The sequence below is a fragment of the Melopsittacus undulatus genome, chromosome 6 (genome assembly GCF_012275295.1).
Source record: "Melopsittacus undulatus isolate bMelUnd1 chromosome 6, bMelUnd1.mat.Z, whole genome shotgun sequence".
Lineage (NCBI taxonomy): Eukaryota > Metazoa > Chordata > Aves > Psittaciformes > Psittaculidae > Melopsittacus > Melopsittacus undulatus.
Genome location: NC_047532.1, coordinates 27,549,294 through 27,574,475, shown reverse-complemented (window position 1 = coordinate 27,574,475; position 25,182 = coordinate 27,549,294). Strand labels below are relative to the sequence as shown.

At 50.9% G+C, this 25,182-nt stretch overlaps 2 protein-coding genes across 3 annotated transcripts; both read left to right on the top strand.

Moving 5' to 3' along the window:
• The first annotated feature begins 758 nt into the window (after positions 1-758).
• Positions 759-15,944, top strand: UHMK1 (U2AF homology motif kinase 1). The gene is made up of 8 exons (XM_034063772.1): positions 759-1,144; positions 2,146-2,438; positions 5,210-5,401; positions 6,196-6,290; positions 7,298-7,374; positions 10,589-10,687; positions 11,626-11,714; positions 12,201-15,944. The coding sequence occupies exons 1-8, from the start codon at positions 865-867 to the stop codon at positions 12,345-12,347; spliced, it is 1,272 nt and encodes a 423-aa protein (XP_033919663.1). The 5' UTR covers positions 759-864; the 3' UTR covers positions 12,348-15,944.
• A 921-nt stretch (positions 15,945-16,865) lies between these two features.
• On the top strand, positions 16,866-24,532 carry UAP1 (UDP-N-acetylglucosamine pyrophosphorylase 1). 2 transcript variants are annotated; one of them, XM_034064193.1, is made up of 10 exons: positions 16,866-17,167; positions 17,260-17,464; positions 18,156-18,331; positions 18,613-18,785; positions 19,784-19,977; positions 20,377-20,520; positions 20,957-21,145; positions 21,579-21,626; positions 23,657-23,723; positions 23,968-24,532. In XM_034064193.1, the coding sequence occupies exons 1-10, from the start codon at positions 16,867-16,869 to the stop codon at positions 24,058-24,060; spliced, it is 1,590 nt and encodes a 529-aa protein (XP_033920084.1). In that variant the 5' UTR covers position 16,866; the 3' UTR covers positions 24,061-24,532. The 2 variants fall into 2 exon arrangements, with proteins under 2 accessions (XP_033920084.1, XP_033920085.1); XM_034064194.1 differs by lacking the exon at positions 21,579-21,626.
• The last annotated feature ends 650 nt before the right edge of the window (positions 24,533-25,182 follow it).

Genomic DNA, 25,182 nt, shown 5'->3' with positions numbered 1-25,182 from the left:
TCTACACGGTTTTGAACACTTCCAGGGACAGTGACTCCCTGGGCAGCCTGCTCCAATGCCTGATCACACTTTCTGTGAAGAAATCTTTCCTAATATCCAATCTAAATCTCCCCTGGGGCAGCTTGAGGCCGTTACCTCTTGTCCTGTCACTTGTCCTCTGAGAGACCGACCCCCACCTTGCTGCAACCTCCTTTCAGTAGTTGTAGAAAGAGGTAAGGCCCCCCCCCGAGCCTTCTCCAGACTAAACACCCCCAGTTCCCTCAGCCGCTGCTCATCACACTTGTGCTCCAGACCCTTCACCAGCTTCATTGCCTTTCTCTGGACCTGCTTCAGCACCTCAACGTCTATCTTGTAATAAGGGGCCCAGAACTGTGTTCGAGGTATGGCCTCACCAACACCAAGTCCAGAGCATGGTCACTTCCCCAGTCCTGCTGGCCACACTGTTGCTGATACAGGCCTGGATGCCGCCGGCTTTCTTGGCTGCCTGGGTTCAGTTCTGTCAATACCCCCATCAAGTGCTGCCAGAGGCCTGACACCTGCAAAGAACACCCCCACCCCGGGAGCTAGGCCCAGCGGCACGGCCCCGGGGGAGCCGGGTCGGTTTGGCGGTGCCGGGGGTGAGGGGTGACTCGGCTGCCCTCGTGTGCCGGGCTCGGAGAAGATCGGACTCCGGTACCGCAGCCCCTCGTCAACTCCTCCCCGGCAAAGGCGGGTCGGTGGCGGCCCTGCCCGGTGTCTCCGCCCCGTTTCCGGTGTCATGGCGGCCGGAACGCGGCGGCGGCTGGTGCCGGGGACGGTGGCGATCGCGCTTCAGCGGCGGGGCAGCGGGAGCGGCGGGGGGGCGATGTGAGGCGGGACCGCGCCATGTCGGGGTGCGTGTGGAGCACGGCGCCGCTGCTGGAGGCGCTGGGCCGGCTCTGGGAGGTGCAGGCGCCGCTGGGCAGCGGCTCCTCGGCCTCCGTGTACCGGGTGCGCTGCTGCGGAGACCCGCGGGCCCCCCCGGGCGCTGTCAAGGAGTTCGTGCCCCCCCCGCCGCGGCCCGCGCGCCGCCCCGGCGCCCGCCCGCCCGCCGCCGACTGCGCCGAGTACGGCTTCCGCAAGGAGCGCGCCGCGCTCGAGCACCTCCGCGGGCACCGCAACATCGGTAACGGCACCTCCGGTATCTCCTCCCCAAACCCCTTTCTCAGGGCACCCCGCGGGCACCCCTGTTCCCGGGGGTCCCCCCATTACAGTCTCCCTCAGGGCAAACTGGTGGCCCCAAGCCACCCCCAGTCCCTTGGGGAATATGAGTGCACTCGTCCTCAAGCTGGCCCCCACAGGTAGGGCTAGGGACCCCCAAACCAATGTCCCCTTTGGGTTGACACCCCTGGGCGAGCAGGTGTGAATGCCCCTCGCCTGGATACCCCAAAGCAGCATCCCTGCAGTGGGTGCTTCTTGGTGCATGCTCCTGGGTACATCCCCTTTCCCTGGGCTGGGGCCTGTGGGCCACCTCCACAGTGCAGGCAGGAGCAGGCAGGTGGATGGTGTCACCCTGTGGGCGGGCAGAGTAGGTCCTGCAGGCAGGGCACCCCAGAGTCCCACTTTGGGCAGGGCTGCCTGAGCTGCACTGCCTGCCTGGCAGTGGTGGGTGCTGTCTGCCTGCCGGCTCTGGCTGCTGTATGGGTAGGAAAGGGCCTGGCAAGGGAGAAAGTCTCCATATCAGAGTCGTCTGCTGGAAGTCCCGAGGTCCACCCACCACTGATTCTTTTTCTCAGTGTGATATGCTTTTTAATGCTGTAACATACCTAGACACCCAGACAGAGCTTAGGTTCCTATTATGCTAGGTTTGTTGCAGGAAGAGATTGACATATCCCCGAAAGAATGGTACTGCCTCCATTTTACCCACCGGGACATGATTATCCATGTCGCAGAGTTTGATCTGCTGAGCACTTGGCCCTGATGCTTTAGCAGAGCCTCCTGGCCTGTCCTCCAGAGCCCTTAGGGGTGACATGACAGGTTTTCCCTTGCTGTTTCCCTCTGAAGTCTGGTTCTACATCTCTCTGAACATCATGCTGCTCCCTGCAGCTTTTGTGGTGATCTGGGCAGTGGTGGAATGTGACTGTCTAATTGCTTGTTACCAATGCCAGTCACTGTGTCTGACTATAGTGACACTGTATGGTGTGTTCACCAACCACTACTCTGCAAATGGCCCATCTCGTTGTCTCCTGCTGGAGCTGCTGGACATCAGTGTGTCCGAGCTGCTGCTGCACTCCAGCAACCAGGGCTGCTCCATGTGGATGATCCAGCACTGCGCCCGAGACGTTCTCGAAGCCCTGGCTTTCCTGCACCACAAAGGCTACGTGCATGCAGACCTCAAGCCACGCAACATCCTGTGGAGCGCAGAGGAGGAGTGCTTTAAGCTCATTGACTTTGGACTTAGCTTCAAAGAGGGGAATCAGGTTTGGAACATGCTTCTGTCTAAGCGGTTGGCTCTGTGTTGAGTTCTGTGTGTCTGTGATGCCTTTAGCTCATTGAGTGTAGGAATTGACATGACCTGATCGATACAGTAGCTGAGCTGGTGCTGAGGGTTTCCTGGAAAAGGATGAAATGTGTTCCCATTCTCCTTGCCTGTCTTTGCGGATGTCTTAAGCCTTTGTGCTACATATGACCCTGAATTCCAAAGGTAATGATGCACTGAAAGAAGTGGTGTGTCAGCTTCCTGGAAGGTTTGCTAGTTTTAATGTGGTCAGACACATGGGAGCACCCAGATCTGTAGAACTTCCTTTTATCATCCCTTATCGCGTGTAGTAGTAATCCAGGTTTCACCATCAACCTCCCAGTCAACTGCATTATATCTGGCAGTATCCTTGTGCTTATCTTTACTTTCATCCTGTCTTCAGCAGCTTCCCTTTCTCGGAAAGTCTGGATGTTTCCCGTGTCATTGTGTTGACGAAAGCATATACTCAGGTTGTGGGTAGGCTAGTGCCCGTTCTTTACTGACACAGACAGATCTCTGCCTGTTCTGCTCTGCTTTTCCCTTTTGTTGGGCTTTCACTCCCTCTTCATGCTGTCACTTTTTTTGTTTTGGTAATTCTGGATTTTGTAAGTTTGTCTTTGCTCTTTTTATTCTCTTCTGTGGCCTCTTAATGAAAGCAGAGAGCCTCAGGAGGTTCTGCTGTTGGCTTGATAGAGCTGCCTTTTATCCCTCCCTCTCCCAGTAATAGCCTGCGAGGGGTGTCAGTAAAGCTTTTTCATCAGGTAGCTTCTTAGCAAATTCACCTTTAATGACTGGGTGATGGGCAGTAGGTTTAGTAAACGAATTATTTTTTCCATGCAGACATTGCCCTGGCTTGTCCCTGTTCCCTGCACTCTGCTCATTTAGAGGTTTCAGATTCATATACTTTTTCTACTGGTTTACGTGGTATTGACAGTACAGCCCACTGTGGATATCAGGACTGTGTGGGTGATCTGTCTGCATCCTTTGGTACAGGAGTTGTTTTTAATGTTTGCACTTCTTAACTCCTCCATGTTGTCTTCAGTTCTCCCACATTCTTGGCTGAATGCTGGCTTATGCTGGTAATCTGTTCAAGTCAATCAGCAAAAAACATTCTCCTGGTGTCCCATGTCTAATGGGACATATATATCGGGATATATATACTTTTTTTTTTAAATTCAGATCTGTGTTTTGCTGCTTGCTCTGAGACTTGCCTCACAATAGTTGACCAGGTGTTTTACTTGCTTCTGTGGTTCTTTCCTATCTGCTTTGTTTGGCTCAGTTTCCTTTTCCAGTTCTCAGAAATATGCTGGCTCTATGGGTGAACCTTCTCACCCTGCTTTGAATGTGCACTGGGTACAATGGGTGGGCTTCCCCTCACCACCCTTACCTTGGGCGGTAGCATATGTACGTGATTTCCTTATATGAGTCAAGACTATGCTACTTTTATTTGTGACAGCTCTGCCAAGCTTATCCTTGCATAACTTTTCCTGCTGTTACTGTTTAACTGAGAATGGCTGTACACAGATCAAGGTCTCAACGACTTGCATCTCTCAAAATGCCGTAGATGGTAGGAGTGAAATTCCATCTTGCCCTGTGGCAAATGATCAGTGTTTTCTCTATCTCTAAATGCTACTTGATGGGGTTGCTAAATTGCTGCTTTTGCCATGCTAGAGGTTCTGCTCTTTGCCCACAGGAGGAGGGACACTGGTTTGTATATCAATTTTTTTTAAGTTATAAACTTCTTTGGCAGCCTCTGTTGCCTGAAAGCATCTTCTGTAAACGTTGTTTGCAATCAGAGAATCAGATAATTTTTGGTTTGAATATATTCCCCTGGTAAGAATTCCCAATCTTGCACCTTACCCAGGAAGTAGGCTTGTCTGTTCTTGTTTCATTCTTTGAGTTGCAACAGCGTTTCTAAAATGAGCCCTCTTGCATTAAAAAGACAAAGCATGCGGTTTGTCTTTGGACACTTACAAAACTTGGCTACACAAAGCCACAGCTGACTGATCAGATATTTGGCTGTGAGCAGGAGACTGGATTGGAGACCTTCAGAGCAGCCACTCCAGCCAGCACTTTTGTGATTCTGGAATTTCCCTGTTTCTTTTAAGCAGGTGGTGTGTGGGCATTTTGGTTTAATGTGCCAGCCGCAGCAGCTGGGCAGGTATTCATTGCTACAGCACTTCTGGCTGCAAGGGGGAGAAGGAAAAGGAGCGTGGGAAGTGCCTTTGATAATTTTCTTGCCCGAGTGTTAGGTGCTTGCCTCATTCTTCTAATGTTTTGTTCCACAGAACATCAGTACTTGAATAATGGCAGCTGTAACTGATCCTCACTGTTCTGACTGGGCTGTTTGTGCTCTCATGCACCTGATGTGGGAGCATATTGTGGGTGTTCGAGCCTTATCCTGAAACTTCTAGCATCTTCTGTGCCAATGAGAGGCTAATGGGTCAGTCTGCAGTGACATCCAGCCTCTTCCTCCCAGCAGAGCTGTCTTTCAGAGAGATTAGATGTTACTAGGATGCCTGCTGTTTTGCTAGGAGATGTTCCCTCTTCCAGACAGTCTTGGGTTTTTTCCTAATCAACACAGCAGTATAGCAAGTTGAATTGCCAGCCTACAACACTCTGTCAATTTAGCAATATTTTGGTGATCTATTTGGAAAGATACCCGATTTAAGGATGGGGTGGAGAACCTGAATCTGAAAAAATAACTTTTTCTATGTGTTTGATCTTCTGTAGGATGTGAAGTATATTCAAACAGACGGGTATCGGGCTCCAGAGGCAGAACTGCAGAACTGCCTGGCACAGGCAGGGCTCCAGAGTGAGACGGAGTGTACCTCTGCTGTGGATCTATGGAGTCTGGGAATCGTTTTACTGGAAATGTTCTCAGGAATGAAACTGAAACATACAGTCCAATCTCAGGAATGGAAGGTAAGAGAGCTGCTGCAGGTGTACTTGCCTGCACCAGATGAGTCCTCCTGCTTCTTGTTTGTAATCTGGATTTGTGAGGTAGCACCTGGCAACTAGAGTATGTTTCCAGGACGTTTCTCTCATCCTATTGCCTTGAAAATGAAGGTTTCAGAGCCTTAAAGACCTCCCTGCCCTGTGGGACTGCAATGTCTGAATGCTGTGTATGTTCAGGTTACTGGAGTAACTGGTTACTGCTGGGGGTTTCAGGAGTCTCTGGAGCCTGTGTCTTGTCAAGATTTGGGTGGTCAGTTACACTGGCTGTAGTATGGCACAGAAGGAAGAACAAAATGACTGACTGATGTCTGCCAGCTAGTTCAGCAGCACAGTGACAGAGGAATTACTTGCTGGTTTTAGTCTAACATGAGCTCTAATGTGGGGTTCTTCTTGTAAGTGTATCCTGAGAGAACAAGAGGAAGACTGTATGTTGTGAGCCAGGAGCCTGCTGCTGTCCTCAGTTCTGTATGAAATAGTTTTGGTTTATGTTTCCCTTCCCAGTAAGAGTATTCTTTCAGCATCCTAACATCCACAGTAACTGCAAATTTGCCTATGTATGGAAATTTCTAGGTTTTGCATAGGCAAATGAGAAAAACTTCATCTGATGTGGGCCTGAGGGTTTAACATGTGAGGCTTCAGCATTGGGGATCTCTTACAGAATGCCACCAGAGCCCTCAGCATTCAGTCTAGAAGATGATGGGATATTATAAGCTTTGCACTGGTCTTTTTCCTTCTTAAGCACTGTTCCTTGTTCTTTCCAGACAAACAGTTCTGCCATCATTGATCGCATATTTGCCAGTGAAGGGGTGGTTAATTCAGCCATTCCAGCTTATCACCTCAGAGACCTTATCAAAAGGTATCTTGTCATATTGACTAACTTGCTTAAAGATGTGCTCTGTAAGTCTCCTGCCCTGCTCTTGGTAACTTAGAGCCCACACCTTTTACTTTCTTTTTCTTTTTTTTTTCTTTTTTCTTAAATTTTATTTCTAAAATCTCCCAGCCACTATGCTAGTAAGAAGTGCAAGTGTTAGCAGACATCCTTCAGCTCCTGATTTTGGCACAGTATGGAGTAAGCACATAAAGAATATCAGTCATGACATTAATCAATTGCTGTTACAGTGCTTTGTACTTCCTGCCAATGAGGTTATATTTGGAGAAAACTGGAAACTTTGCTGCTTTAGGGGAGTGTAGTCAGAAACGATGGAGGGGGGCAGACAGTGCTGCTTCTCCCTTGCTGTCAAGATTCAGGTGCACTTGTGTTGCTCCCTATTGAGAGGTCTGCCAAGGGGATTGTTTCTGCAGTCCTGTGACTCTGTTCTGAGGCTGCAGAGTGAATGAGGACGCAACTTGACAGAAGTAGCATTGGGAGCAACTGGTAAAGCTGAGTAAAGGAAGTTCTCAGGCAAGCACTGGTCTATTAGCTGCTTTGAGTCCCATTTGTGGAAAGATGCTGGAGCTGCTTGGAGTGTGATTAGATAAATACGGAAGTAAAATAAATCTTTTGTAAGACTTCATGTGTGCCTGAGACATGAGTTGAATGGTCTGGGAAAGTGGAGCTGGAACATGCCATGTTGAACTTCCCTGTGAACTTGTTAAGTGGGCAGCTTCCATCATTTGGTGCCAAGAGTCATCGAGAAGTAAAACTTACTGTTCTGTGTACCCAGAATGCTTTCAGGGGATGCTTTCAGGGGATACTTCCAGTGTGCTTCAGCTGTGAATTGAAAGACATGCTTCTCATTCTTCTCTTTGATCCATAAACAACCCAAAACATAGGGCATTTCTCAGTACTGGCTTCCAGCCTGTGTTTAATATGTCAATGCAGGAATGTTACATGAAAGAGCATAAGGGTGTCTTCTCTTCCAGCATGCTTCATTGTGACCAAGGAAAGCGAGCCTCTGCTGAGAAGGCTTTATGCAGCCCGTTCTTCAGCATTCCCTTTGGTAAGTTGTGCATGTCACCCCTGCTCATGGCTTTCTCAGCTCTGTGGTGGAAACACCACAGAGCACAGTTAAATTTTACTGTTTCTGGTTCTGGTCCCATTGCTGCTCCTTTGCTCATAGCAGCACTTGCCAGCCCTCCACAGTATCACAAGTAGGCAGGCCAGAGCGATGCCTGTGCTCTCATTGCTGCCGTGCCCCTCTAGCGCCCTGGGCTCTTGCTTTACCCTGGTTGGATTCCCATTAAATTCTGCCCTGATCAAACTGTGCATTAGCAGCAGCATTCATCTGAGAGGACAGAAATAACAAAGGTATTTACCTAATACTGTGCCTGGTAAGGTGCTTTTGAAGAGTACTGTGCTATTTATGATAGTGAATTGTTCTTCATATGCCAAGCATTTCCCATTTCAGAAGCCAGGGATGTGAGTGACTAGGGCAGTGGCTGGTGATTGCATCTGCTGCCTCTGCATCCTCTGAACAGGCCAAATAGTCCCAGTGTATTCTTGTGGTGAAAGCCTGTTTTTGCAGTGGCTAGCCTGCCTTTCCTGGTGCCAGTGTGGCAGGTCACAGCAGGTGTCAATGGCACTTTCATCTGTCAGTTTCTCTTCAATCTATTGAAAGTTTCCCCAGGACCACCCCCACCTTCCTTCCTCCTCATGTGGGTTGCAGGCTGTTAGCAAAAGATGGGCTGCTAACTAACTACCCTAAACACTACCCTTTTTAGGCTCATATCCCTCCCTGATTTCTGTTCCAAAATAATTGCAGCATCCTCCAAAGCTTGTCTGCTTTCAGGAACACCAGTGAAGAGCTCTGCATCCAGCTTTTCTGCAACATAAATTGATGCTTCAGGCATCCAGCTTCTGGCTGAACTAGCATTTTCCTTGAATCTTTGCCCTGCTTTTCTTAAGTTTCTTGGTGTACTTTGCAGTGAAGGTTACGTATTGCCTCTTGTGGTCATGTCAAGATACTGGCATTCCTGTGTATTAGGCAAAGGCAACAGACTCTTTCCTGTTTTCAAACTTCCCTTGCATTTCAGAAACTGGAACTGTGGTAATCCACTACAGTTCCACCTTCAATGGCTGAACTTTGTAGCCAGTATTGCTTTAGCACAGAGGGGATAATATATTGGCAGCTTTCAGTTCTAGTTTTAAACACAGACCTCTAACTGTAGCTAGGAAGGTGCTTCTGTGGGTAGTGCTACAAGCTTATATAACGGCTTCTTTTTCCCTAGTTGTGTTTGCCAAACTTGTACATATGCTTGTCTCCACAATGAGAGAGCATTTACCGTTGCTTTCCTAGGGAGTCAGAAAATGGTCTGTCATTGCCTTTCACTTGGACAGTTTTTCCTCTTTAGAGCAAAGACAGCTGAGAATAGCTTTCTTTGTCATTTACAGCCAAGTCTTGACTCTCCAGTTCATCAACTTCTTTCCTGAGCTGCTTGCATGCTCTGTATTGTCAGTGTTGTAGGTATCTCCTGGCACTCTGAAGAGGAGCAGAGGGACTGGGCAGAAAGTACCTCCTACAGCAGAAACATATTGCAAGAAATGCATTTGTGACTTGGTTATGAGAAGAGCAGATGGCTCTGAGTCCTAGGGTTTGGTTTGTTTCCGTCTCTGAAAAAAGCCATGTGAAATGAATTACAGACTTTCTTCAATAAAAGGGGCAACATATAAGAATGAGGTGACACTTAAATATTCTTTCAGTTTCTGATTCATCTGACATTGCCTCTTGGTTGCCAAGAATCCTGTGGAGGAATGGTCCCAGATGTTTGCTTAGAGCTGGAACATGCCTGGTTATCTGGATGCAGCACCTTTCTTCAAAGGGCTGTCCCTGAGTGCTGTCTGGGCATCGTCTACACTGATAAGACCTTTCATACTCTAAGCTTTTCATAAGGACGCTTCCATGTCAGGAAGGAGTTGATTTATAGCTGTGTGTTCGTTCTGTCATCTCCTCTTGCAATATGAAATCAACATCTGTCTGTGCATGGCAGAGATGTCAGCTCCCTCACACATGTTGTGTGCCTAGCTTGGAAAAGTATTTTGAAGAAAATAATAACCCACTACCTTTGCAAACGTATACAGAAGGGTAAGACTGGAGAACTGAGGCCGTTTCTTCCCTTTTTTCTCCTCTCTCGCTGTCAAGTGGGAGGACTGTGAGGTACTGCTATTGTGTTCGGCAACCGTAGCTGCCAGTACAGATAAAAACATTAATGCTCTCCATGTACTGCAAGTTGGGCTTCCAGATCTTAAATTCATGACTGGTCTGCCAGTTCCCTTGAGGAACATGAAATCAAGCTTTTGTCCCTGGAGAGCTGACAGTGTCGCTGCTGCTCTGAGTTTCTAGAAGACTGGGTGTCTTCTTGGATGTGACTCGGTTTGGCATTAGTCTGTCCCCCTGGGTGGTTTTCTTCTTCCACAGTAGTCTCTATGCTACTTGAGTCTCTATACTCCTGCTTCTTCCAGGCCATCCTGGAGCTGCTTGTTTTGTTGGAGCCAAGTGCCCCATAGCAGCAGGCTTTATTTCTATTCCTGTAAAGTTCACAGGATCATTGCTCACACACCTTGTGGTCACCCTCCTGTAGTCATGTCATATTCTATAGCGCTGCATTGCTGAAGTAGCTAAGTAGCTTTTCTCATTTCTTTGCAAGATTGTGTGGTGGTCTTAAACACAGTGCATTGCAGTTGGATTTTGAAAGAGGGAAGGTTTAAATGGTGTTTAGGGAAGAACTGAAAGACATCCTGGAGAATAGTGAGGCTTGTGCTGTAGTATAGCTTAAGAATTGGAATTACACAAGCTGGCTGGCCTGTTTTCAGCTTGTAGCCATAACAGGAGAGGCAGGTTGCAGAGTAGTTATTTCATCTTCCCATATCTCCAAACATGCAGGGCAGTTTGCTGAACTTAGCATAGCTCTTGAGGTCACATCAGTTTCTGCATGTGACCTAAGTAGATATAACTCCAGTCTTAATTTCTGCTAGCTTTGTAATTTTAAAAGCAATTTCAGGTGCTGGTCCCAGTATAATTGCAGAGTGCACTGAACCCTTTGGAAGAGTAAGTGCACAGGTGAAGATAAGTAGGAAACAGGGAAATACAGGCTGTAACTGCAAAACAGTCCTGCAAACAGCAGGAAGTGCTGTGTATGATAGTGTATTTTGAGTTAACTTCCTGTTTCCTTGATCCTTTGGACTTTGGTTTATTTTATTCTTTGGGTGTCAAACAGCTCCCCATATTGAAGATTTGGTGATGCTCCCCACGCCTGTGCTGAGGCTGCTAAATGTCCTAAGTGATGCTTCTCTGCAGTGCGAAGAAGAATATGAAGGTCAGTGCAAGCTGTGCAATTCGTATATAGCAATGTGGTCTCATGGACTCTTTTGTTTGGCTTTAGGCATGTGAGAACAAGCAGAAGTACAACTAATAGGCACTAGAACAACAAACAAATTGCTGCTCAGCTGAGATGTGGAACCAAATGGGTCAACCGCACCAACAGAGAATAGACCAAGAGGTTGAGACAGAAAGCAGAGCTTGTAGTGAGTTCTTGAAGAATCCCAAATTAAAAATTATAACAGATTTAGATTTTCTTCTTTGGTTAAATGCCCACAGACCTCATAATACATTTGTGGCTCTGAGCTTCTACTGAGCATGTGCAAGACTCTGGAACCCAGTAGCAGAGATCTGTAAAAGTTTGCTGATGAACTTATCAAAGATCTCAGCAGAGAACTGAAATATCTCTTTGGAGTTCTTAAACTGTAGCAAAAATTCTGTGTGGTAGGTGGCAGGGCATGTTGGTAGAATATATGTTTCTGTCCTCAAATCCACATGAGTGGCAAAATCTAGAGCACTTTGGGGATATGAGTTTAAAAGGTTGGGTTTTTTGGCCACAAAGGAGGGTTTGTGGCAGCTACTTTAGTTACTCTCCTCCAAGTGCCATAACAAAGAATAGGCACTTATAATTCCCAGTGTTTTGGGTACTGGAAGGCCAGGCTTTGTATGCAAGGAAAAGCACTGTCCGTTTACTCCAAGCCCTGCTATCAGGGATTCACTGCCTGCAGGTCTGTGAGCCTCAGTTCAGACATTTTGTCTCGTTATATGTGCATTATGCAGCGTCAACTTCTGCTGTGGCACATCTTGATTATTTATTTTAAATTGAGAGGAAAAGCCATTTGTTGGCTGTTCCTTATTGTGTTCATGTGGCCTTAATTTGCTTCTTTGCTCATCTAGTTTACAAAGTGAAAGGCAACCAGCTCTTTCCTTTCTCAGATATCCTGGAAGACATAAGGGAGGAGTGTCAGAAATATGGACCGGTGGTTTCCTTGCTTATTCCAAAGGAGAATCCTGGTAAAGGCCAAGTAAGTGTATGGTGGGAAGAGGCTGTATATTCCCATGTGTGCTCCATGTGCTGCAGGACTGCTGCTCAGCTCCTGGATGACAGTGCTAAAAATAGGTTATCTTGAAGGACGGCACAGGTTCCTTCTTGGTTATGTACAGTTGCCTAACCTGGGAGGTGTCCAAATAGCCTTAGCAGGGAAGCCAGGATATGTCAGGGAAGTGGAGAAGCCAATGGGCAGGAGAGGAAACACCGACAGTGTAGAGCATCACCGTACATTCTCCCACCTTACCAAACACGCTCCCCTTAGAAATGATCAAGAGATGAAGAAACTCCAGTTCAGGCATGAAGGTTCTTTCTTTTTAGCTCCACTGCTCTGGGCTCTACCAAGGCTAAAAGGGAAAAACATGCTCAGGAACTGTTTCTCTGGTTGGAGGGTCGGGGGGTGGGAGGGGCAGGCATGTGGCATGCTGCACTGGAAGTCCTATTTCTCCCTTCTCTCTTTCAGGTCTTTGTTGAATATGCAAATGCTGGTGATTCCAAAGCTGCCCAAAAAATGCTGACTGGAAAGATTTTTGATGGCAAGTTTGTTGTGGCTACGTTTTACCCACTGAGTGCCTATAAGAGAGGGTATCTGTACCAAAATCTGCTGTAGGCAGTAGCAACAGTCAGGAGAGGTGTCTTGCTCCTCTTCCTCACATGTTTTACAGTTGAATGTGCAAAAGAGCTTCCTAGCCCTGCTTTTGAGTCATCTGTGAAGGAGAGATGCAAAGGACTTAACTGGGCTTTGAAACCTTTACTGCTGCTTTGTGATGTGCAGAGGAGGCCGGGATGGCTTTCAGCGTGTGCTTGTGTGTGTATTGTGCTTGCTCGTTTACACTGGGTGTGTGGCTTTGCCCCAGCAGGCGCTTGGGTGGCAGGAGTGGTGCCTGAGGGAGAGCCTGGGGGACCGAGCAGACCTTGTGACCGCTTATACGTGATTTGTAGCAAGACCATGCAAAGTCTTGGCCGTAGCACTTGACTTTGCTCTAGGGAGAGGATTATCTATATAATAATGAAGCAGAAAGACCATCCTCTTTAAACCAGGCCAGGAGGGCTTTCAAGTCTTCACATCACGTAGAGCAGAGGAGGCAGTGAAATCAGATCTGCTGAACGTTACCCTGTCACCACCTTGTGACCTGAGAAGAGCTGTCTGTCTGACATAGCATGGATGGCATACTGGGCTTAGCAAGGTGTGGGTGATGTTGGTGGTAAGCTGAACTTGCTTGTATGCCCCGGGTGGGCAGGGACTGATGGTGAATACATGTCATCAGGACAGTGCCAGCCTCGTTCCTGGCACAGCCTGTAAGCACTCTGTAGCCTGAGGTGGTGTGAAAACCCTGTCAGTGTGGAGTCATCTTTTCTAGCATATGCCCTGTGCTGGCCCTGATGCTCCCTAGCTCTAATGCCAAATCATCTGTGACACATAGGCGTCTTTAGGTGATAGGTTTTGAAAGGAGTGCTACAGCACACAGCATTCCTTGTGTCTCAGCAGGACTGCTGCCTTGCAGGTCTTATAAGAACAAATATTTGTCTGTCGTAGGTCCCACACTTGGCTGCTCTGTGTTGAGCATTTTGGTTTTGCATTAATCCATTAGACTTGTAGATAGAAGCACTGACACTTTTGGTCCTTCATAGGTTACACAAAGGGACTGAGGCAATCTGAGATCCTGTATAGAAAGGGCTCGTTCAGTCCCAGACCTCACTAGCCAGAAGAAGGTCTTTCCCGGTACAGGGGACAATAGCCACATGCTTTTGGAGAAAGAAACCTGGGCAAGCAGGTTTCCCCCTGGAGCATGCTCTCTGCTCATGTTGCTTCAGTGCACAGGCAGAAACTCACCTGCACAGCTGCTGGCATTGGGTAGGTAGTGGTATTTTCCAAGGGGTGTGCAAGCCCATACATAGAGTATCATGACTTCTGGCATGCATAGTGTGAAACAACCCAAATTAGAGGAGGACCAGCATATTCTGGCTTGTGGCCCTCTGGTACCAGTTTTAGTGAGGAAGAGAGCCCGTGTGCATCCTTTTCTCCAGCTGAAATGCTTGTGGGCAGCTGCCTGAGCCATCCCTGACCTTCCCTGGAGTAATACCTGAATTACTTTGCAGTTTACTTTTTGCATCCTGCTGATGCTGGAATTGCTGGAATCCTGCACTTCAGCTCCTCTTTTTTCTTTTTTTTGCCCTGTGTGTGTGCCGTGTGTCAGGAGATCCAGTGTCTCTAGCATTTCACAAGTCAGAGTTCCTCTCTGTGCTGGTGTACTGTCATATCTTCTGTGCCCCTTCCCAAACTCCTTCAGAAAGGACCAATCTCTGAATGTTTCTGTTGCCTTTGAGGTGATAGGTTTTCCATGAGAACATCAAACAATATTAAAAAGCCCACAATGAGTTTTAAGGTGAGATTTGCTGATCAGACTTTTTCTGGGAATGATGCTATTTTGGTGTATGCAGCAGCTTTGCATAGATGGGGTGTGTGATTTGTTGCTTTTAATTTAATTGTCCTTGCAGTGAATCACCTTTAGTGTAGGGTAGGAACTGGATGATTAACTGGGTGAGGATTTTTCCTATGTGAAGAACAGTGTTTACAAGTACTCTATTGGTAGGTATTGAGTGACCTCCTCAGCTCTGAGTTGTTGCTATCTCTGGTGGGTTGAGCCAGGGGTGAAAATACTTTGGCCCCAAAGTTCACATGTTGAATGCCATTGTGCCAGCAGCTTTAAGCTGGCTGTGTGAGTGACAGATAGGGAGATACCAGGGTGCAGGTGCAGAACTTCAGTGCATTTAAGTTCTCACATGCAGTCGTCCAGGACTGTGAACTGCTCTGTCTTCTTTAAAGCATATCTCTTTTTTTGGTCAGAATTATGCTTTGGATTTGTAACTAAAGATAGAGACCCATGCCAGCATGAATCTGTAGAGAGGAGCTACAGCCTGTTCCTGCAGCATGGTAAAGCTGTTCCACCAGAGTTTGGCTGGGGTTTTGTTCAGCTGCTTTAATAGGAGCTAAATAAATCTTCAAGGTGCAAACTCCTGCTGCCACATTTTCTCTCTGGATGCATATTGACCAGGCTTGAGGATGGAGCTGGGAAAAAATCTCACAGCTGCTGCTTTAAATTTTATTCCTATTAAGAGTTGAAGATGCTGATCTCTGTATTGTCACTGGATCCAGCCCCTGGCTTCCCTCTGTAGGCTCTGTGGTACAGGGAGTTTTAGAAGCTCCTCGGAGCAGAAGCGTTTTATCATTATCATGAACTCTCTGCCTTCAAAACCTTTTCTATCAAACTGAAGCCCACTCTGGTGTCTCAGTGATCTGTTGGTGGCTTTGCATAAGTTTCAGCCCTGCTAAAACCTGTCACTATCTGAAGTGCATTGTGATTCAATCCAAGGCATCTGTCGTGGTATGTGCCTGTATGGGCCTGGCTTTCCCATCTCCAAATTACTGCTTGCTTTAGTTGCAGAAGTGTTGAGGCTTTCTGCTTGGAGGCTTGCTGGGTCTCTTGGTCCATGTTGCTGATGCAGCTCCCTCTCAATAGCCCTTGGTGTAGCACCAACCTGTGTAATCTTGGCTAGGTGACAGCTACATATGAAACCTGCAAGCTGCCTTTGTGGGAGAGGTCTGATTTGAGGGAGAAAGGGATGAAAGATGAAGTCTCAAGACAAGCCAGGGGAGGCTGGTGCTGCTCTGGTGGGATGTCTTGGACCTGGCCTTCCTACCTGGAAGGAGGCAGTCCAAAGGGCTGTCCCTTCTTGGAGCATGTGTGTAAATGGGAAACACGGTGGCGCTGTTATTTCTTGGTGATGGTTGGGTTTCGTGGCTGATCTGACATGAATTGTCACTGCCAGTCAAAGAAAAGTAGTCCTCTGCCACCAGTGTCTGTGGGAGCAGTGAGGGAGAAAGTTCTTTGCACTTCCACCTATTTACTATATGCAAGGAGGGCAACTGGTTTTTAAATCACTGGCCAAAGCACAAGTCAGCTCTGATCTTAGCTATATTCCTAATTCTATTCTTGCTGGTCTCCAGCCTCCTAACACCTTAGCCTGAGCACCCTCTTGCACCCAGATTGTCTTTCCAGAGGGTACACTTCTTCCTGCTGTGACGGGTACTGTAACCACGTGCCTCCCTTCGGGTTAGATGTCAGCTGTTGTGTCCCATCATGCACCATTGCTGAGCAGATGTGTGCTTGATACAGGTGATTAATAAATGATGCTTCAGTATGGAGCCGTTGTCCAGCATGCTTTTCTTGTGGGACCCCTGGTGAAGTGGGTGTGGGGACATGGTTGCCTGCCCTAGCCTGACCTTTGCCCAGTCAGACGCGGCCGTGTTCCCTCCCTGTCACTTGGGGCTCGGGCTCCTGCGGCAGCAGCGCTTACTCACGCCGCACGGGGCTGCTTTCTCACTTGCTCTGGCGTAACGGTTTCCACAGTGATATTATCCCCGGATGGTAGCAGCCAGCGGAAAACCGCCCCTGCTGACGCGGAATGATCCACAGGGCGTACCGGGAGTTGCACAATGCTCTGCAGCCGCCAGCAGTGCGCGGATCCGGATCCACGAGGCCTGAGCGCGGGGGAGTGTTTGGCTGCCCCCAGCGATGACTTCACACGGGCCAAGGGAACGCTGCAGCGATGGACACTGCGGCTGACCCCGGCAGGTTCCCGAGCACGGCTGACGGGGAGGGCTGCTCCCTGCGGAGAGCTCTGCTGCCCGCCTGGGGTGGATTTTGGTGTTTGTTTTTCCCCTGCGCTGCCCTCCTCTCCAGCTGCAGGACGGACAGGGGCTGCAGCAGCCCCACCAGCGTGCGCACCCTGCCCGTGGGCCCGGCGCGGGCTGGCACAGCGGGAAGGGGCGGCTCTTACACAGATTCCCGGCCGGCGCTGGGGCACCGGGACCGGCCCCGCCCCTGCTCGCTACCGGGGCCGCGCGCTGACGTGGCGGGCGTTGTCATGGCAGCCGCCGGCGCGCGCGCCGCCGCAACGGCAATTCCGATTGGCTCCGCTGGGCGCAGCCGCCGCTGTGACGCCATGAGCAGCAGCCAGTGAGGGCGCGGGGCGTGCGGCCGCCGCCTGCCATTGGCGGCTCCGCGGTGGCGGGGGGCTATAAAGGGGTGATTGGGGGGGCGCGGTGGCTCCGAGGGGTGGGCGGGATGGAGCCAGCGGAGGACGCGGCCGGTGTGTCGGTGCTGGAGCGGCGGCTGGCGGAGGGCGGCCAGGACCATGTGCTGAGTTTCTGGCCCGAGCTGAGCTCCGAGGCCCGCCGGGCGCTGGCGGCGGAGCTGCGTGACATGGACGTGGCCGAGATCAACCGCTTCTTCCGCCGCGCCCGCGGGGACGGTGGCGGTGCGGCGACGGCGGCCGGGCTGGACGCGCGGATGCAGCCGGTGCCGCGGGATGTGCTGGGCAGTGCCTCCCGCGACCGTGAGCTGCTGCCGCGCTGGGAGAGCCGCGGTAGGTGCGGGGGGCGGCGGGGCCCGGCCCGGTGCGGTGCCGCTGCCGGCGCGGCGGGCCCCACGCGTGTGTGCTCTCCTTCCCGGGCGCAGGGCTGGCGGAGATCGCGGGGAGCCGCGTAGCTGCGCTGCTGCTGGCCGGCGGGCAGGGCACCCGCCTCGGCGTCCCCTACCCCAAGGGCATGTGCGACGTGGGGCTGCCTTCCCGCAAGACCCTCTTCCACCTCCAGGCCCAGCGCCTGCGGCGGCTGCAACAGCTGGCGGAGGAGCAGTATGGCACCCCTTGCAGCATCCCCTGGTGAGCACCCTGCTTTCGGTGGTCAGCACCCCTGGGGTGGCCTTGGGATGAAATGCGGGGTGGTGTTAGCAGTGTTCTGATAGCATTGGTGGGATGAGCTCTTATGGTTTGGTTTGGGCTCTACTGGCTTTAGCATGCCAAAGTGTCACGAGCCCATGGGTTGGTGCAGACCCCTATGACAGCCCAAGTGCCCATAGGTTTGCACAGACTCTCCTGATGCTGTGCTGTTGCCATTGGTATGGCTTGTGGAGTCAGTGGATCCAGGACCAGCAGATGGTATTGGTAAGCTCCACTGTGGGACCACTGGTAGGTGCCACATGATAGGCGCAACCCAACAGCCCTTGGACAGCAGCCACATGAGTCAGGGCTCTGGGAGGTGAGGGGCTGTGGTGGTGTATGAGCTGTAGGTTGGTGTCATAGCTGCATCTGACAGCTGCAGTTGGGTGTCCCCTTCTGCACAGGGTGTGGTAGCGTTTTGGAGATGTATGTTGCAAGGAACGTGAAATGTGAAGTCCTTCATTTGCTTGACAAATAGGCAGGATCACCACAGGTCAGATCCCTCTAAATGTTTGCTGGGGGTAGAAGACTGTCATGAGTGTTACAAACTGAAGCAGTTCCCCACATTTGGGTTAAGGAGTATGAGACCATGTCTCTCCTCCGTGCTCATCCGGTCTTTTCTGCACTGCAACAGGTACATCATGACAAGTGGCCGGACTATGGAGTCAACCAAAGAATTCTTTGTGAAGCATCACTATTTTGGCTTGAAGAAGGAAAATGTCATTTTCTTCCAGCAGGGCATGCTGCCTGCTCTGGGTTTTGATGGGAAAATCCTGCTGGAGGAGAAGGGCAAGATTGCTATGGCACCAGGTCAGTGATCAGGAGCTGGCAGGAGAGGTGCAGGGGGGTGAGACACAGTGCTGAGGACAAGATTTCGGAGCTGGAGCCTGCACAGGGCAGTCTCACAGCATGATGTGGCCTGGGGATGACGCAGTCTGGGAGGTGTCTGCCTTGGCCGGGAGAACGAGGGTGGGGTATGGCTGGGCTGGTGACCCTCCATGCTGGCTCCATAGGGAAAAGAGGATGAGTGTGGCTGGCAGATGAGACAGCCGGGTGTTGCTGCAGCCCCCAGCAGTTTGTTCCCTCTGCAGATGGCAATGGGGGCCTGTACCGGGCCCTGGGAGCACATGGCATTGTGGAGGACATGGAGCGGAGAGGCGTGCAGAGTGTCCATGTCTACTGTGTGGATAACATCCTGGTGAAGGTGGCTGACCCCAGGTTCATCGGGTTCTGCTTGGAGAAGGGAGCAGACTGTGGGGCCAAGGTATGGTTTTGGGGGCAGGCACCCCAGAGAATGTGTCACTCACCTCTGCTTGGTGCTGCTTCCCTCCTGTCTTGCATGGGGATGTAGCGCTGACAGGCCCAAGGCTCACTCGTCCCTTAGTTCCTGAGGCCAAGAGCTGCTGCAGAGCCCTGTGGGGCTGATCAGTCCCTACCCAGATACTGGGCAGTTGTTTGGGAGGCTGCAGGGAGCATGGGCATCCAGGATCCCTGCCACAGGCTGCCAGCTGTCCTGGGATGTAACATCCTGTGCACCAGACCAGACACAGTAGGTGCAGTTGACTGCTGAGTCCAGCCCTGTGTCTCCTGGGTGAGAGATTGCCCCCCCCCCAAACTTTATTTAAAGGCTGGATTAGCAGACAAAGGGGCTATGTGATTGTGTTTGCATTAGGCTTAGCTCTGCCAAACAGGTGAGAGGGCTTGCTGACCTTTAAGCTTTCAGAGAGCAAACTAAGAAAGGGAAAGCAGCTCCTCCTTCTGACTTATGTAAGAGAAGGAGGAAATAACCTTAGTATGCAGAAAGGAGGAAGTAAGTGACCTTGCATGCTGCCCTGCTGTGGCAGCAGTGACAGGTAGGGATTTGCTGGGAGGGTCCCATTGTCCACAGGGAGTTGTGCAAGAAGAGGAGGGAGGTCAGATGTAGGGGGATGGCTCTGCTGAGCCAGCAGCCTCCTTCTTGTGCACAGCAAGCTGGCTGCTCACATGTGGGCTGGGTGCTAAAATTATCCATGCCCTCTGCTAAACACATAAGGGCTTGGTGCCAGATCCTGCCTGCACCCTCTGGGTGTCCCTGCCACCCTATCACCCATCCCTGCCATCTCACCCTTCTCCAGGGAGGAGGAGTTCCACTATGCCTGTCCCTGCATTACCCATGCTGTCCTGCACAGAAAAAAACCTCCATGGGGATGCTAGATATAGGGCAGTATATTTGAAGTACAGGTCTCTGGGAAGCCTTCCCCTGACAGTGCTTCCCTTGGGCAGGTGGTGGAAAAGACCAACCCCACGGAACCCGTCGGCGTGGTGTGCAGAGTGGATGGTGTCTACCAGGTGGTGGAGTACAGTGAGATCTCTCTGGCCACTGCCCAGAAACGGGGCCCGGATGGGCGGCTGCTCTTCAATGCAGGCAACATCGCCAATCACTACTTCACCACTGCCTTCCTGAAAGATGTAGTCAAGTAAGGGTCTGCTGGGGTGCTGGAGAAGGAGTGCTGGTGCTGAGCATAACTGACAACCTGGCTACCTACACCTTGCTTTCTGCTGGTTGAACTCCAACTGTTTGCAAGTGTGCTGGGATGAGGACCTCACAGTCTGGTCCCTGGCCTCTCCCTGCATGGCCTGACCCCTGCCTCTCTGCACAGTCCTTTCCTTGAGATGATGTTTCCCCCAGCCATTGCTGGCTGCTGGTGCCAGGGCATGCAGGGCTGTCCTGCCTTGGCTGCTGTGGGGATGAGCAGCCCCTGCTTGGGGCTGGGGGTCAGGGCAGAGCAGCTGTCCTGCTGCAGCAGTGTCCGAGCTGGGGAGCTGGAGACTTGCCTTGCTCAGTTGTGTGACATCTCTTTCTTGGCCCATTACAGCACTTATGAACCACAGCTGCAGCACCATGTAGCTGAGAAGAAGATTCCACATGTGGACATCACTACAGGGCAGCTGATCCAGCCCGAGAAGCCCAATGGGATAAAGATGGAAAAGTTTGTCTTTGACATCTTCCAGTTTTCCAAGTATGCCATTTTTTCTCTGCTGGGAGCAGGCTGCTGGTTCTCATTTGGGCAGCTCTGAGAGTCTCTGGAGGGGAGGGGTTGCACCCAGGGCTGTGCTTATTGGCAGTCCCCTAGGATCAGGATAGGATGTCAGCTCCAATGCTGTTCAGTGGCAATGGACCATTGTGCCCTGACATGAGCAGGAGGAGAGACAGGTGCTGTGTGCCCCTAGGTTGGCAGCACCCTGCGGCTGGGCCAGAGGAGCATCTACCAACCCTGCAGCCCAGGTCTTCCCCTCTCTCTTTGGTGGCTGTGAGGACAGCCAGTGGGTGTTGGGGGCCATAGCCTTGGTTCAGCTACTGAGGCCCCAGCTCAGCCACCCTGGCAGGGAAGAAGCCAAAGTGACAGGGAAGAACATTTCCCAAACCTGACCCTCCTACCCCTGTTCCTCCACCAGGAAGTTTGTAGTGTACGAGGTGCTGCGTGAGGATGAGTTTTCTCCCCTGAAGAATGCAGACAGCCAGAATGGCAAGGACAACCCCACAACAGCCCGACATGCCTTGATGTCCCTGCACCACTGCTGGGTTCTCAATGCAGGGGGACACTTTGTGGATGAAAATGGCACTCGCATCCCCGCCATCCCTCGGTGAGTTGCTTCTCCCAGCACTCCTGCATCCTTTTTGGGTTCAGTATCAAACACTGGACAGTCTGCAGCCCTTCTCCATTTCAGTGCTTCTGAAACCAGCATTGCTGGAACAACCAGCTGTGGGTTCCTTCTTGTGGGTAGGCCAGGTGGTGGCCACCAGAGGGGCGCTCACTTGTTCAGCAAGAGCTTTCCTTCTTGATTCAGTGTCTGTGAACCAAATCCTGCTGGTCTCTGTTGCACAGCCAAGGTTGCCCATGCAGGGACAAAGTGGCTTCCTAAAGCCCAACCACACCAGCAGATCCGTGCAGCAGGCAGTATGGGGTCACAGCATCCCTTGACCAAGAGACCTCCCACAGCCCCTGTTTGGAGAACAGCAAACCCTATCTGCTTTGTGGTTTCCCACCTTTGCTAACCCATGTTTATTCTCACATAGTGTCACAAATGGAAGGTCAGATGCCACCCCAGCAGATGTCAATGACAAGTAACTATACCGTGCAGCTTGCATGGTGGTGGGGCTGTGCTTAGGTACTAACAGGCTGTAGGTGAAGCAGTGTGCCAGGCTGTGATTGCTGCGATGGGTGTCTGCTGGTGAGCAGGTGCCCATAGTGACTAATGGGGCAGGGTGCTTGGGCTGCATGCTGGGAGCGGGGCATGTCTCACTGCAGGACTCCGTGGATGCTGCATCTCGTGGTGGCGGGTCTTAAGCGGGCAGTGTCTGCTCGCTCCTGGTCTCTTTTCCAGAGAGGCAGCAGGCGGGGATAACTGGAAGGAGCTTGTGCCATTGGTACGGATGCTGCTGTCTGTGTGCAGCCCCCAGAGGTCACTCTGCAGGAGGGATGCTGCTGGGAAACACGCTGGCCTGTCCTTTCGATGACGCTCCCTGTTCATCATGCCGTGGTGCAGCACAGCCCAGACTCATCCTGGCCAGTCCTGTAGCTACAGACGGCTGCCGTCTCCCGGTGCCCGCCAGTTTGACGCGGAATTAAGAACACCAAGTAAACATCAAGCAGGCTTTGACGTAGCGTGTGCAGACCTCAGCATAGGCAGCCAGCTGCACTTTGTGTGGCTGCAGCTCTTGAGTTTTGTAGATCCAGACCCTGGCTCCTGAAAGTTCCCTGACTCTTGGAAGTTTATAGAAGTAAATAGGGAAGTTGGCAGGTGTTAAAGCAACTTCTCTAATAGCAGTGTGTTCTTCTGTGCCACAGGGCACATCTGTGGGGCTGGGACTTCAAGCTGGTAAGTAAATGACTTCCAGACTAGGAAAGCCTGCTGCTTTTTCTTCCCCTTCAGAAGTTGTATCTTCTGGTATTTTCTGGTGGGATACACCTAAGGTCTCTGTTTTTAATTCAAGACTCCAAGTGCTTTTGTGCTTATAACTAGGCTATCACACTAGTTATAATGTAGGATAAAGGATGCATTTTATCCTACGTTTGTCCTTCATTTCCAGTTAATGGTATTATTTTTTATTTTTATTTTTTTTTTATCTTGAGAGGAATCTGACTCCAAGGCAAGCACAAGTGCAGGGGCTGGGTTAGGGTGGGTGAGTTTTATTTACTTACAGCTGGGACAGGAAGCAACTGAGTGAGCATGTGGCAGCAGGGACAAGCTTTGTCCTGGGCAAGGAAGAGTTGCCACAGAAGATGTCCTGTGTTCTCTCTGGCTGTGGTGGGGAGCAGGTGCAAAACAGTACCCTGGTGTTCTCTGTTTGCTCCCCCTGGCCAGGCTTAAACACTTGTTGGATCCAGGGAGCATTTGGGGATGCTTGTGGCATCTACAGATGCTAGTGCATCTGCAGATCTACAGATGTTTGTGCTAGCAGGAGCAGGATCAGGGACACCATGTAGGCTTCTGCCCAGCAGTGCTGCTGTGGTTGTTTTGGGCCTAGGCTGTGGCAGGCAGTGCTGGCATGGGTCTGTTGTCATCCTCACCAGCTCAGGCTCATGTGCAGAACAGAGGAACCTGGACAGTTGATCTAAGAGGCAAAAGCAGAAGGAGAAGCTGGTGCCACAGATAGTGTTTCTGAGCAAGCCTTACCCTGTGTCTTCAAGTTGTGCTTTAAACAAGAAGTACTTTTTAAATAAGAGCTGTTGTGACCAACCAAACAGGTGCTGCACATGCATCTCATCACCCAAGGATGCAAGAGGAAGAAGGAGAAAGGGGTAACTAGCTTGCATGTATCAAATACAGTGGGGCTGGGATCCAGGCCAGAGGTGTAGGTGCTGCTGTACCTGCACACTTGGGAAGCATGTAAACCCTCAGTAAAGCTGCATCTAAAGCTCTCTTTCCTTTCAGTCGCTGCTGATATCTAGACTTTAGCTTGCAGCTCCACGGAGAGCACTCGAGCCTTGACTAACCCTGGGTAGCTCTGCACTGGTGAGATCTGCATGGGCCAGCAGCCACTGGTGCCCCAGACAGCGCTGACCCCTGTGCCAGTGCCTGTAAGACCTCTGGGCCCTGTCTGCTCCCCTGGCAGGATGTAGTTAACCCTCCTGACATTACTTTTCTCTGCAGCTTGAAGGATGCAAATGACCTGTCAATCCAGTGTGAAATTTCTCCCCTGGTCTCCTATGGAGGAGAGGTGAGTACTGGCTCCCCAGAGCTTGGGCACCCTTGCAGATTAACCAGGGGTGGGGAGGCTGGCAGGGCACTCTGGAGAAGGGGGTAAGCCACAAAAGCATGACTTGAATTCACAGTGGAGATTTGCAAGGCAGAGTCCCCCAAGCTGCTAGCATGGAAGGGGGCCAGAGCCACCTGCGGAACAGCTCAGCAGGTCCACAGAGCAAGTGACGTGTGTTCTCACAAGCTGCTTTGTCCTCCCTTAGGGTCTGGAAAAGTACGTGAAAGGCCGAGAGTTCTGCGCACCTTTAATTATTGATGAGGATGGGATCCACGAGCTAGTGAAGAACGGGGTGTAGCAGCAACACAGTGCCCATGTCAGGCTGCCCGTCCCTCCTGGTGGGCTGGGAATTCGGACACATGAAGGTTTATAGCTGTAACTGGTAGGGGCTGATCCTGCTTGCCCTGGCCCTGTGCAGAGGAGGATGTAACCCACTTGGTTCTTGGCATGTTGTATGCTTCTATTTATATTTTAATTTAAAAACCAAACACTTTATGGATTCCCCTGCCACAAAGCACAGCTACAGTACTGATCTTTGCACTCCAGGCTGTGAGCATTTATTTTTAAACATGTATATAGTAATATTCATTGTACATGCAGAGGATTTTTATGGTACAGGGCTGGGGTTAATCTTGAATTTTTATTTTTCTCAAATCTACATGATTATTTTTTTTAATAGGGTCCTTGTCATTGCCCCAGTCCTCCCTTTTGGTCATCCTTTGTATATTGCATAACTGGAAGCACCTGATTAAACTCTTGAGTCCCTCCTGTCTGTCATCTGGTGGTGTTTTAATGATGGTGACTTTTCACAGAGGATCTTCTTGTAGAGTAGAGGTCTGACTGTGTCATGCCAAGTGCCCCGCTCTGCCCAGCACACCAGGGGTTGCTGCAGGCAGATTCTCTGGCCTGCAGTGCTTCTTCAGGGTGTCTGGAAGAAGCAGAGCTTCATTTGTATCTTGAATTTCTGCAAACAGTGGCAAGTCTTAAGCAGGTATGAACAGGCATGTGTGCTGTGCTGCTGGAGTGCTCAGGGTACAACCAGCCCAGCTTGGTGTCCTCCAGCAGCACCACCTGCTTGCCTGGGGAGTGCTCCTCAGCTCCTGCCCTAGAGCATGGTGTCCTGATGCCCTCAGGCAGAGCAGCTCTTACTGCCTCACCTCCTGTCTGGGAGAGGAGATGGTGCTTGGCCAGATCTCTCCTGCTGGAGTCCTACCATAGCCTCTGGTGGGAGGGTGTGCAGACACCCACTGCCCTGTGGCTGCCTGGGGAGGAATTTACCCTTGCAGGGCTGGAACTGGGGTTCAGACTGCTCCCTGGTGGAGAAGTTGTCAAGTTGCTGAGTGGCACGGTGGCTGTTGGGCACTCTGCTATGTACACAATGTGTGCCTGGGAAGCTGGGGCCATGTGGGGGGTCCTGGCC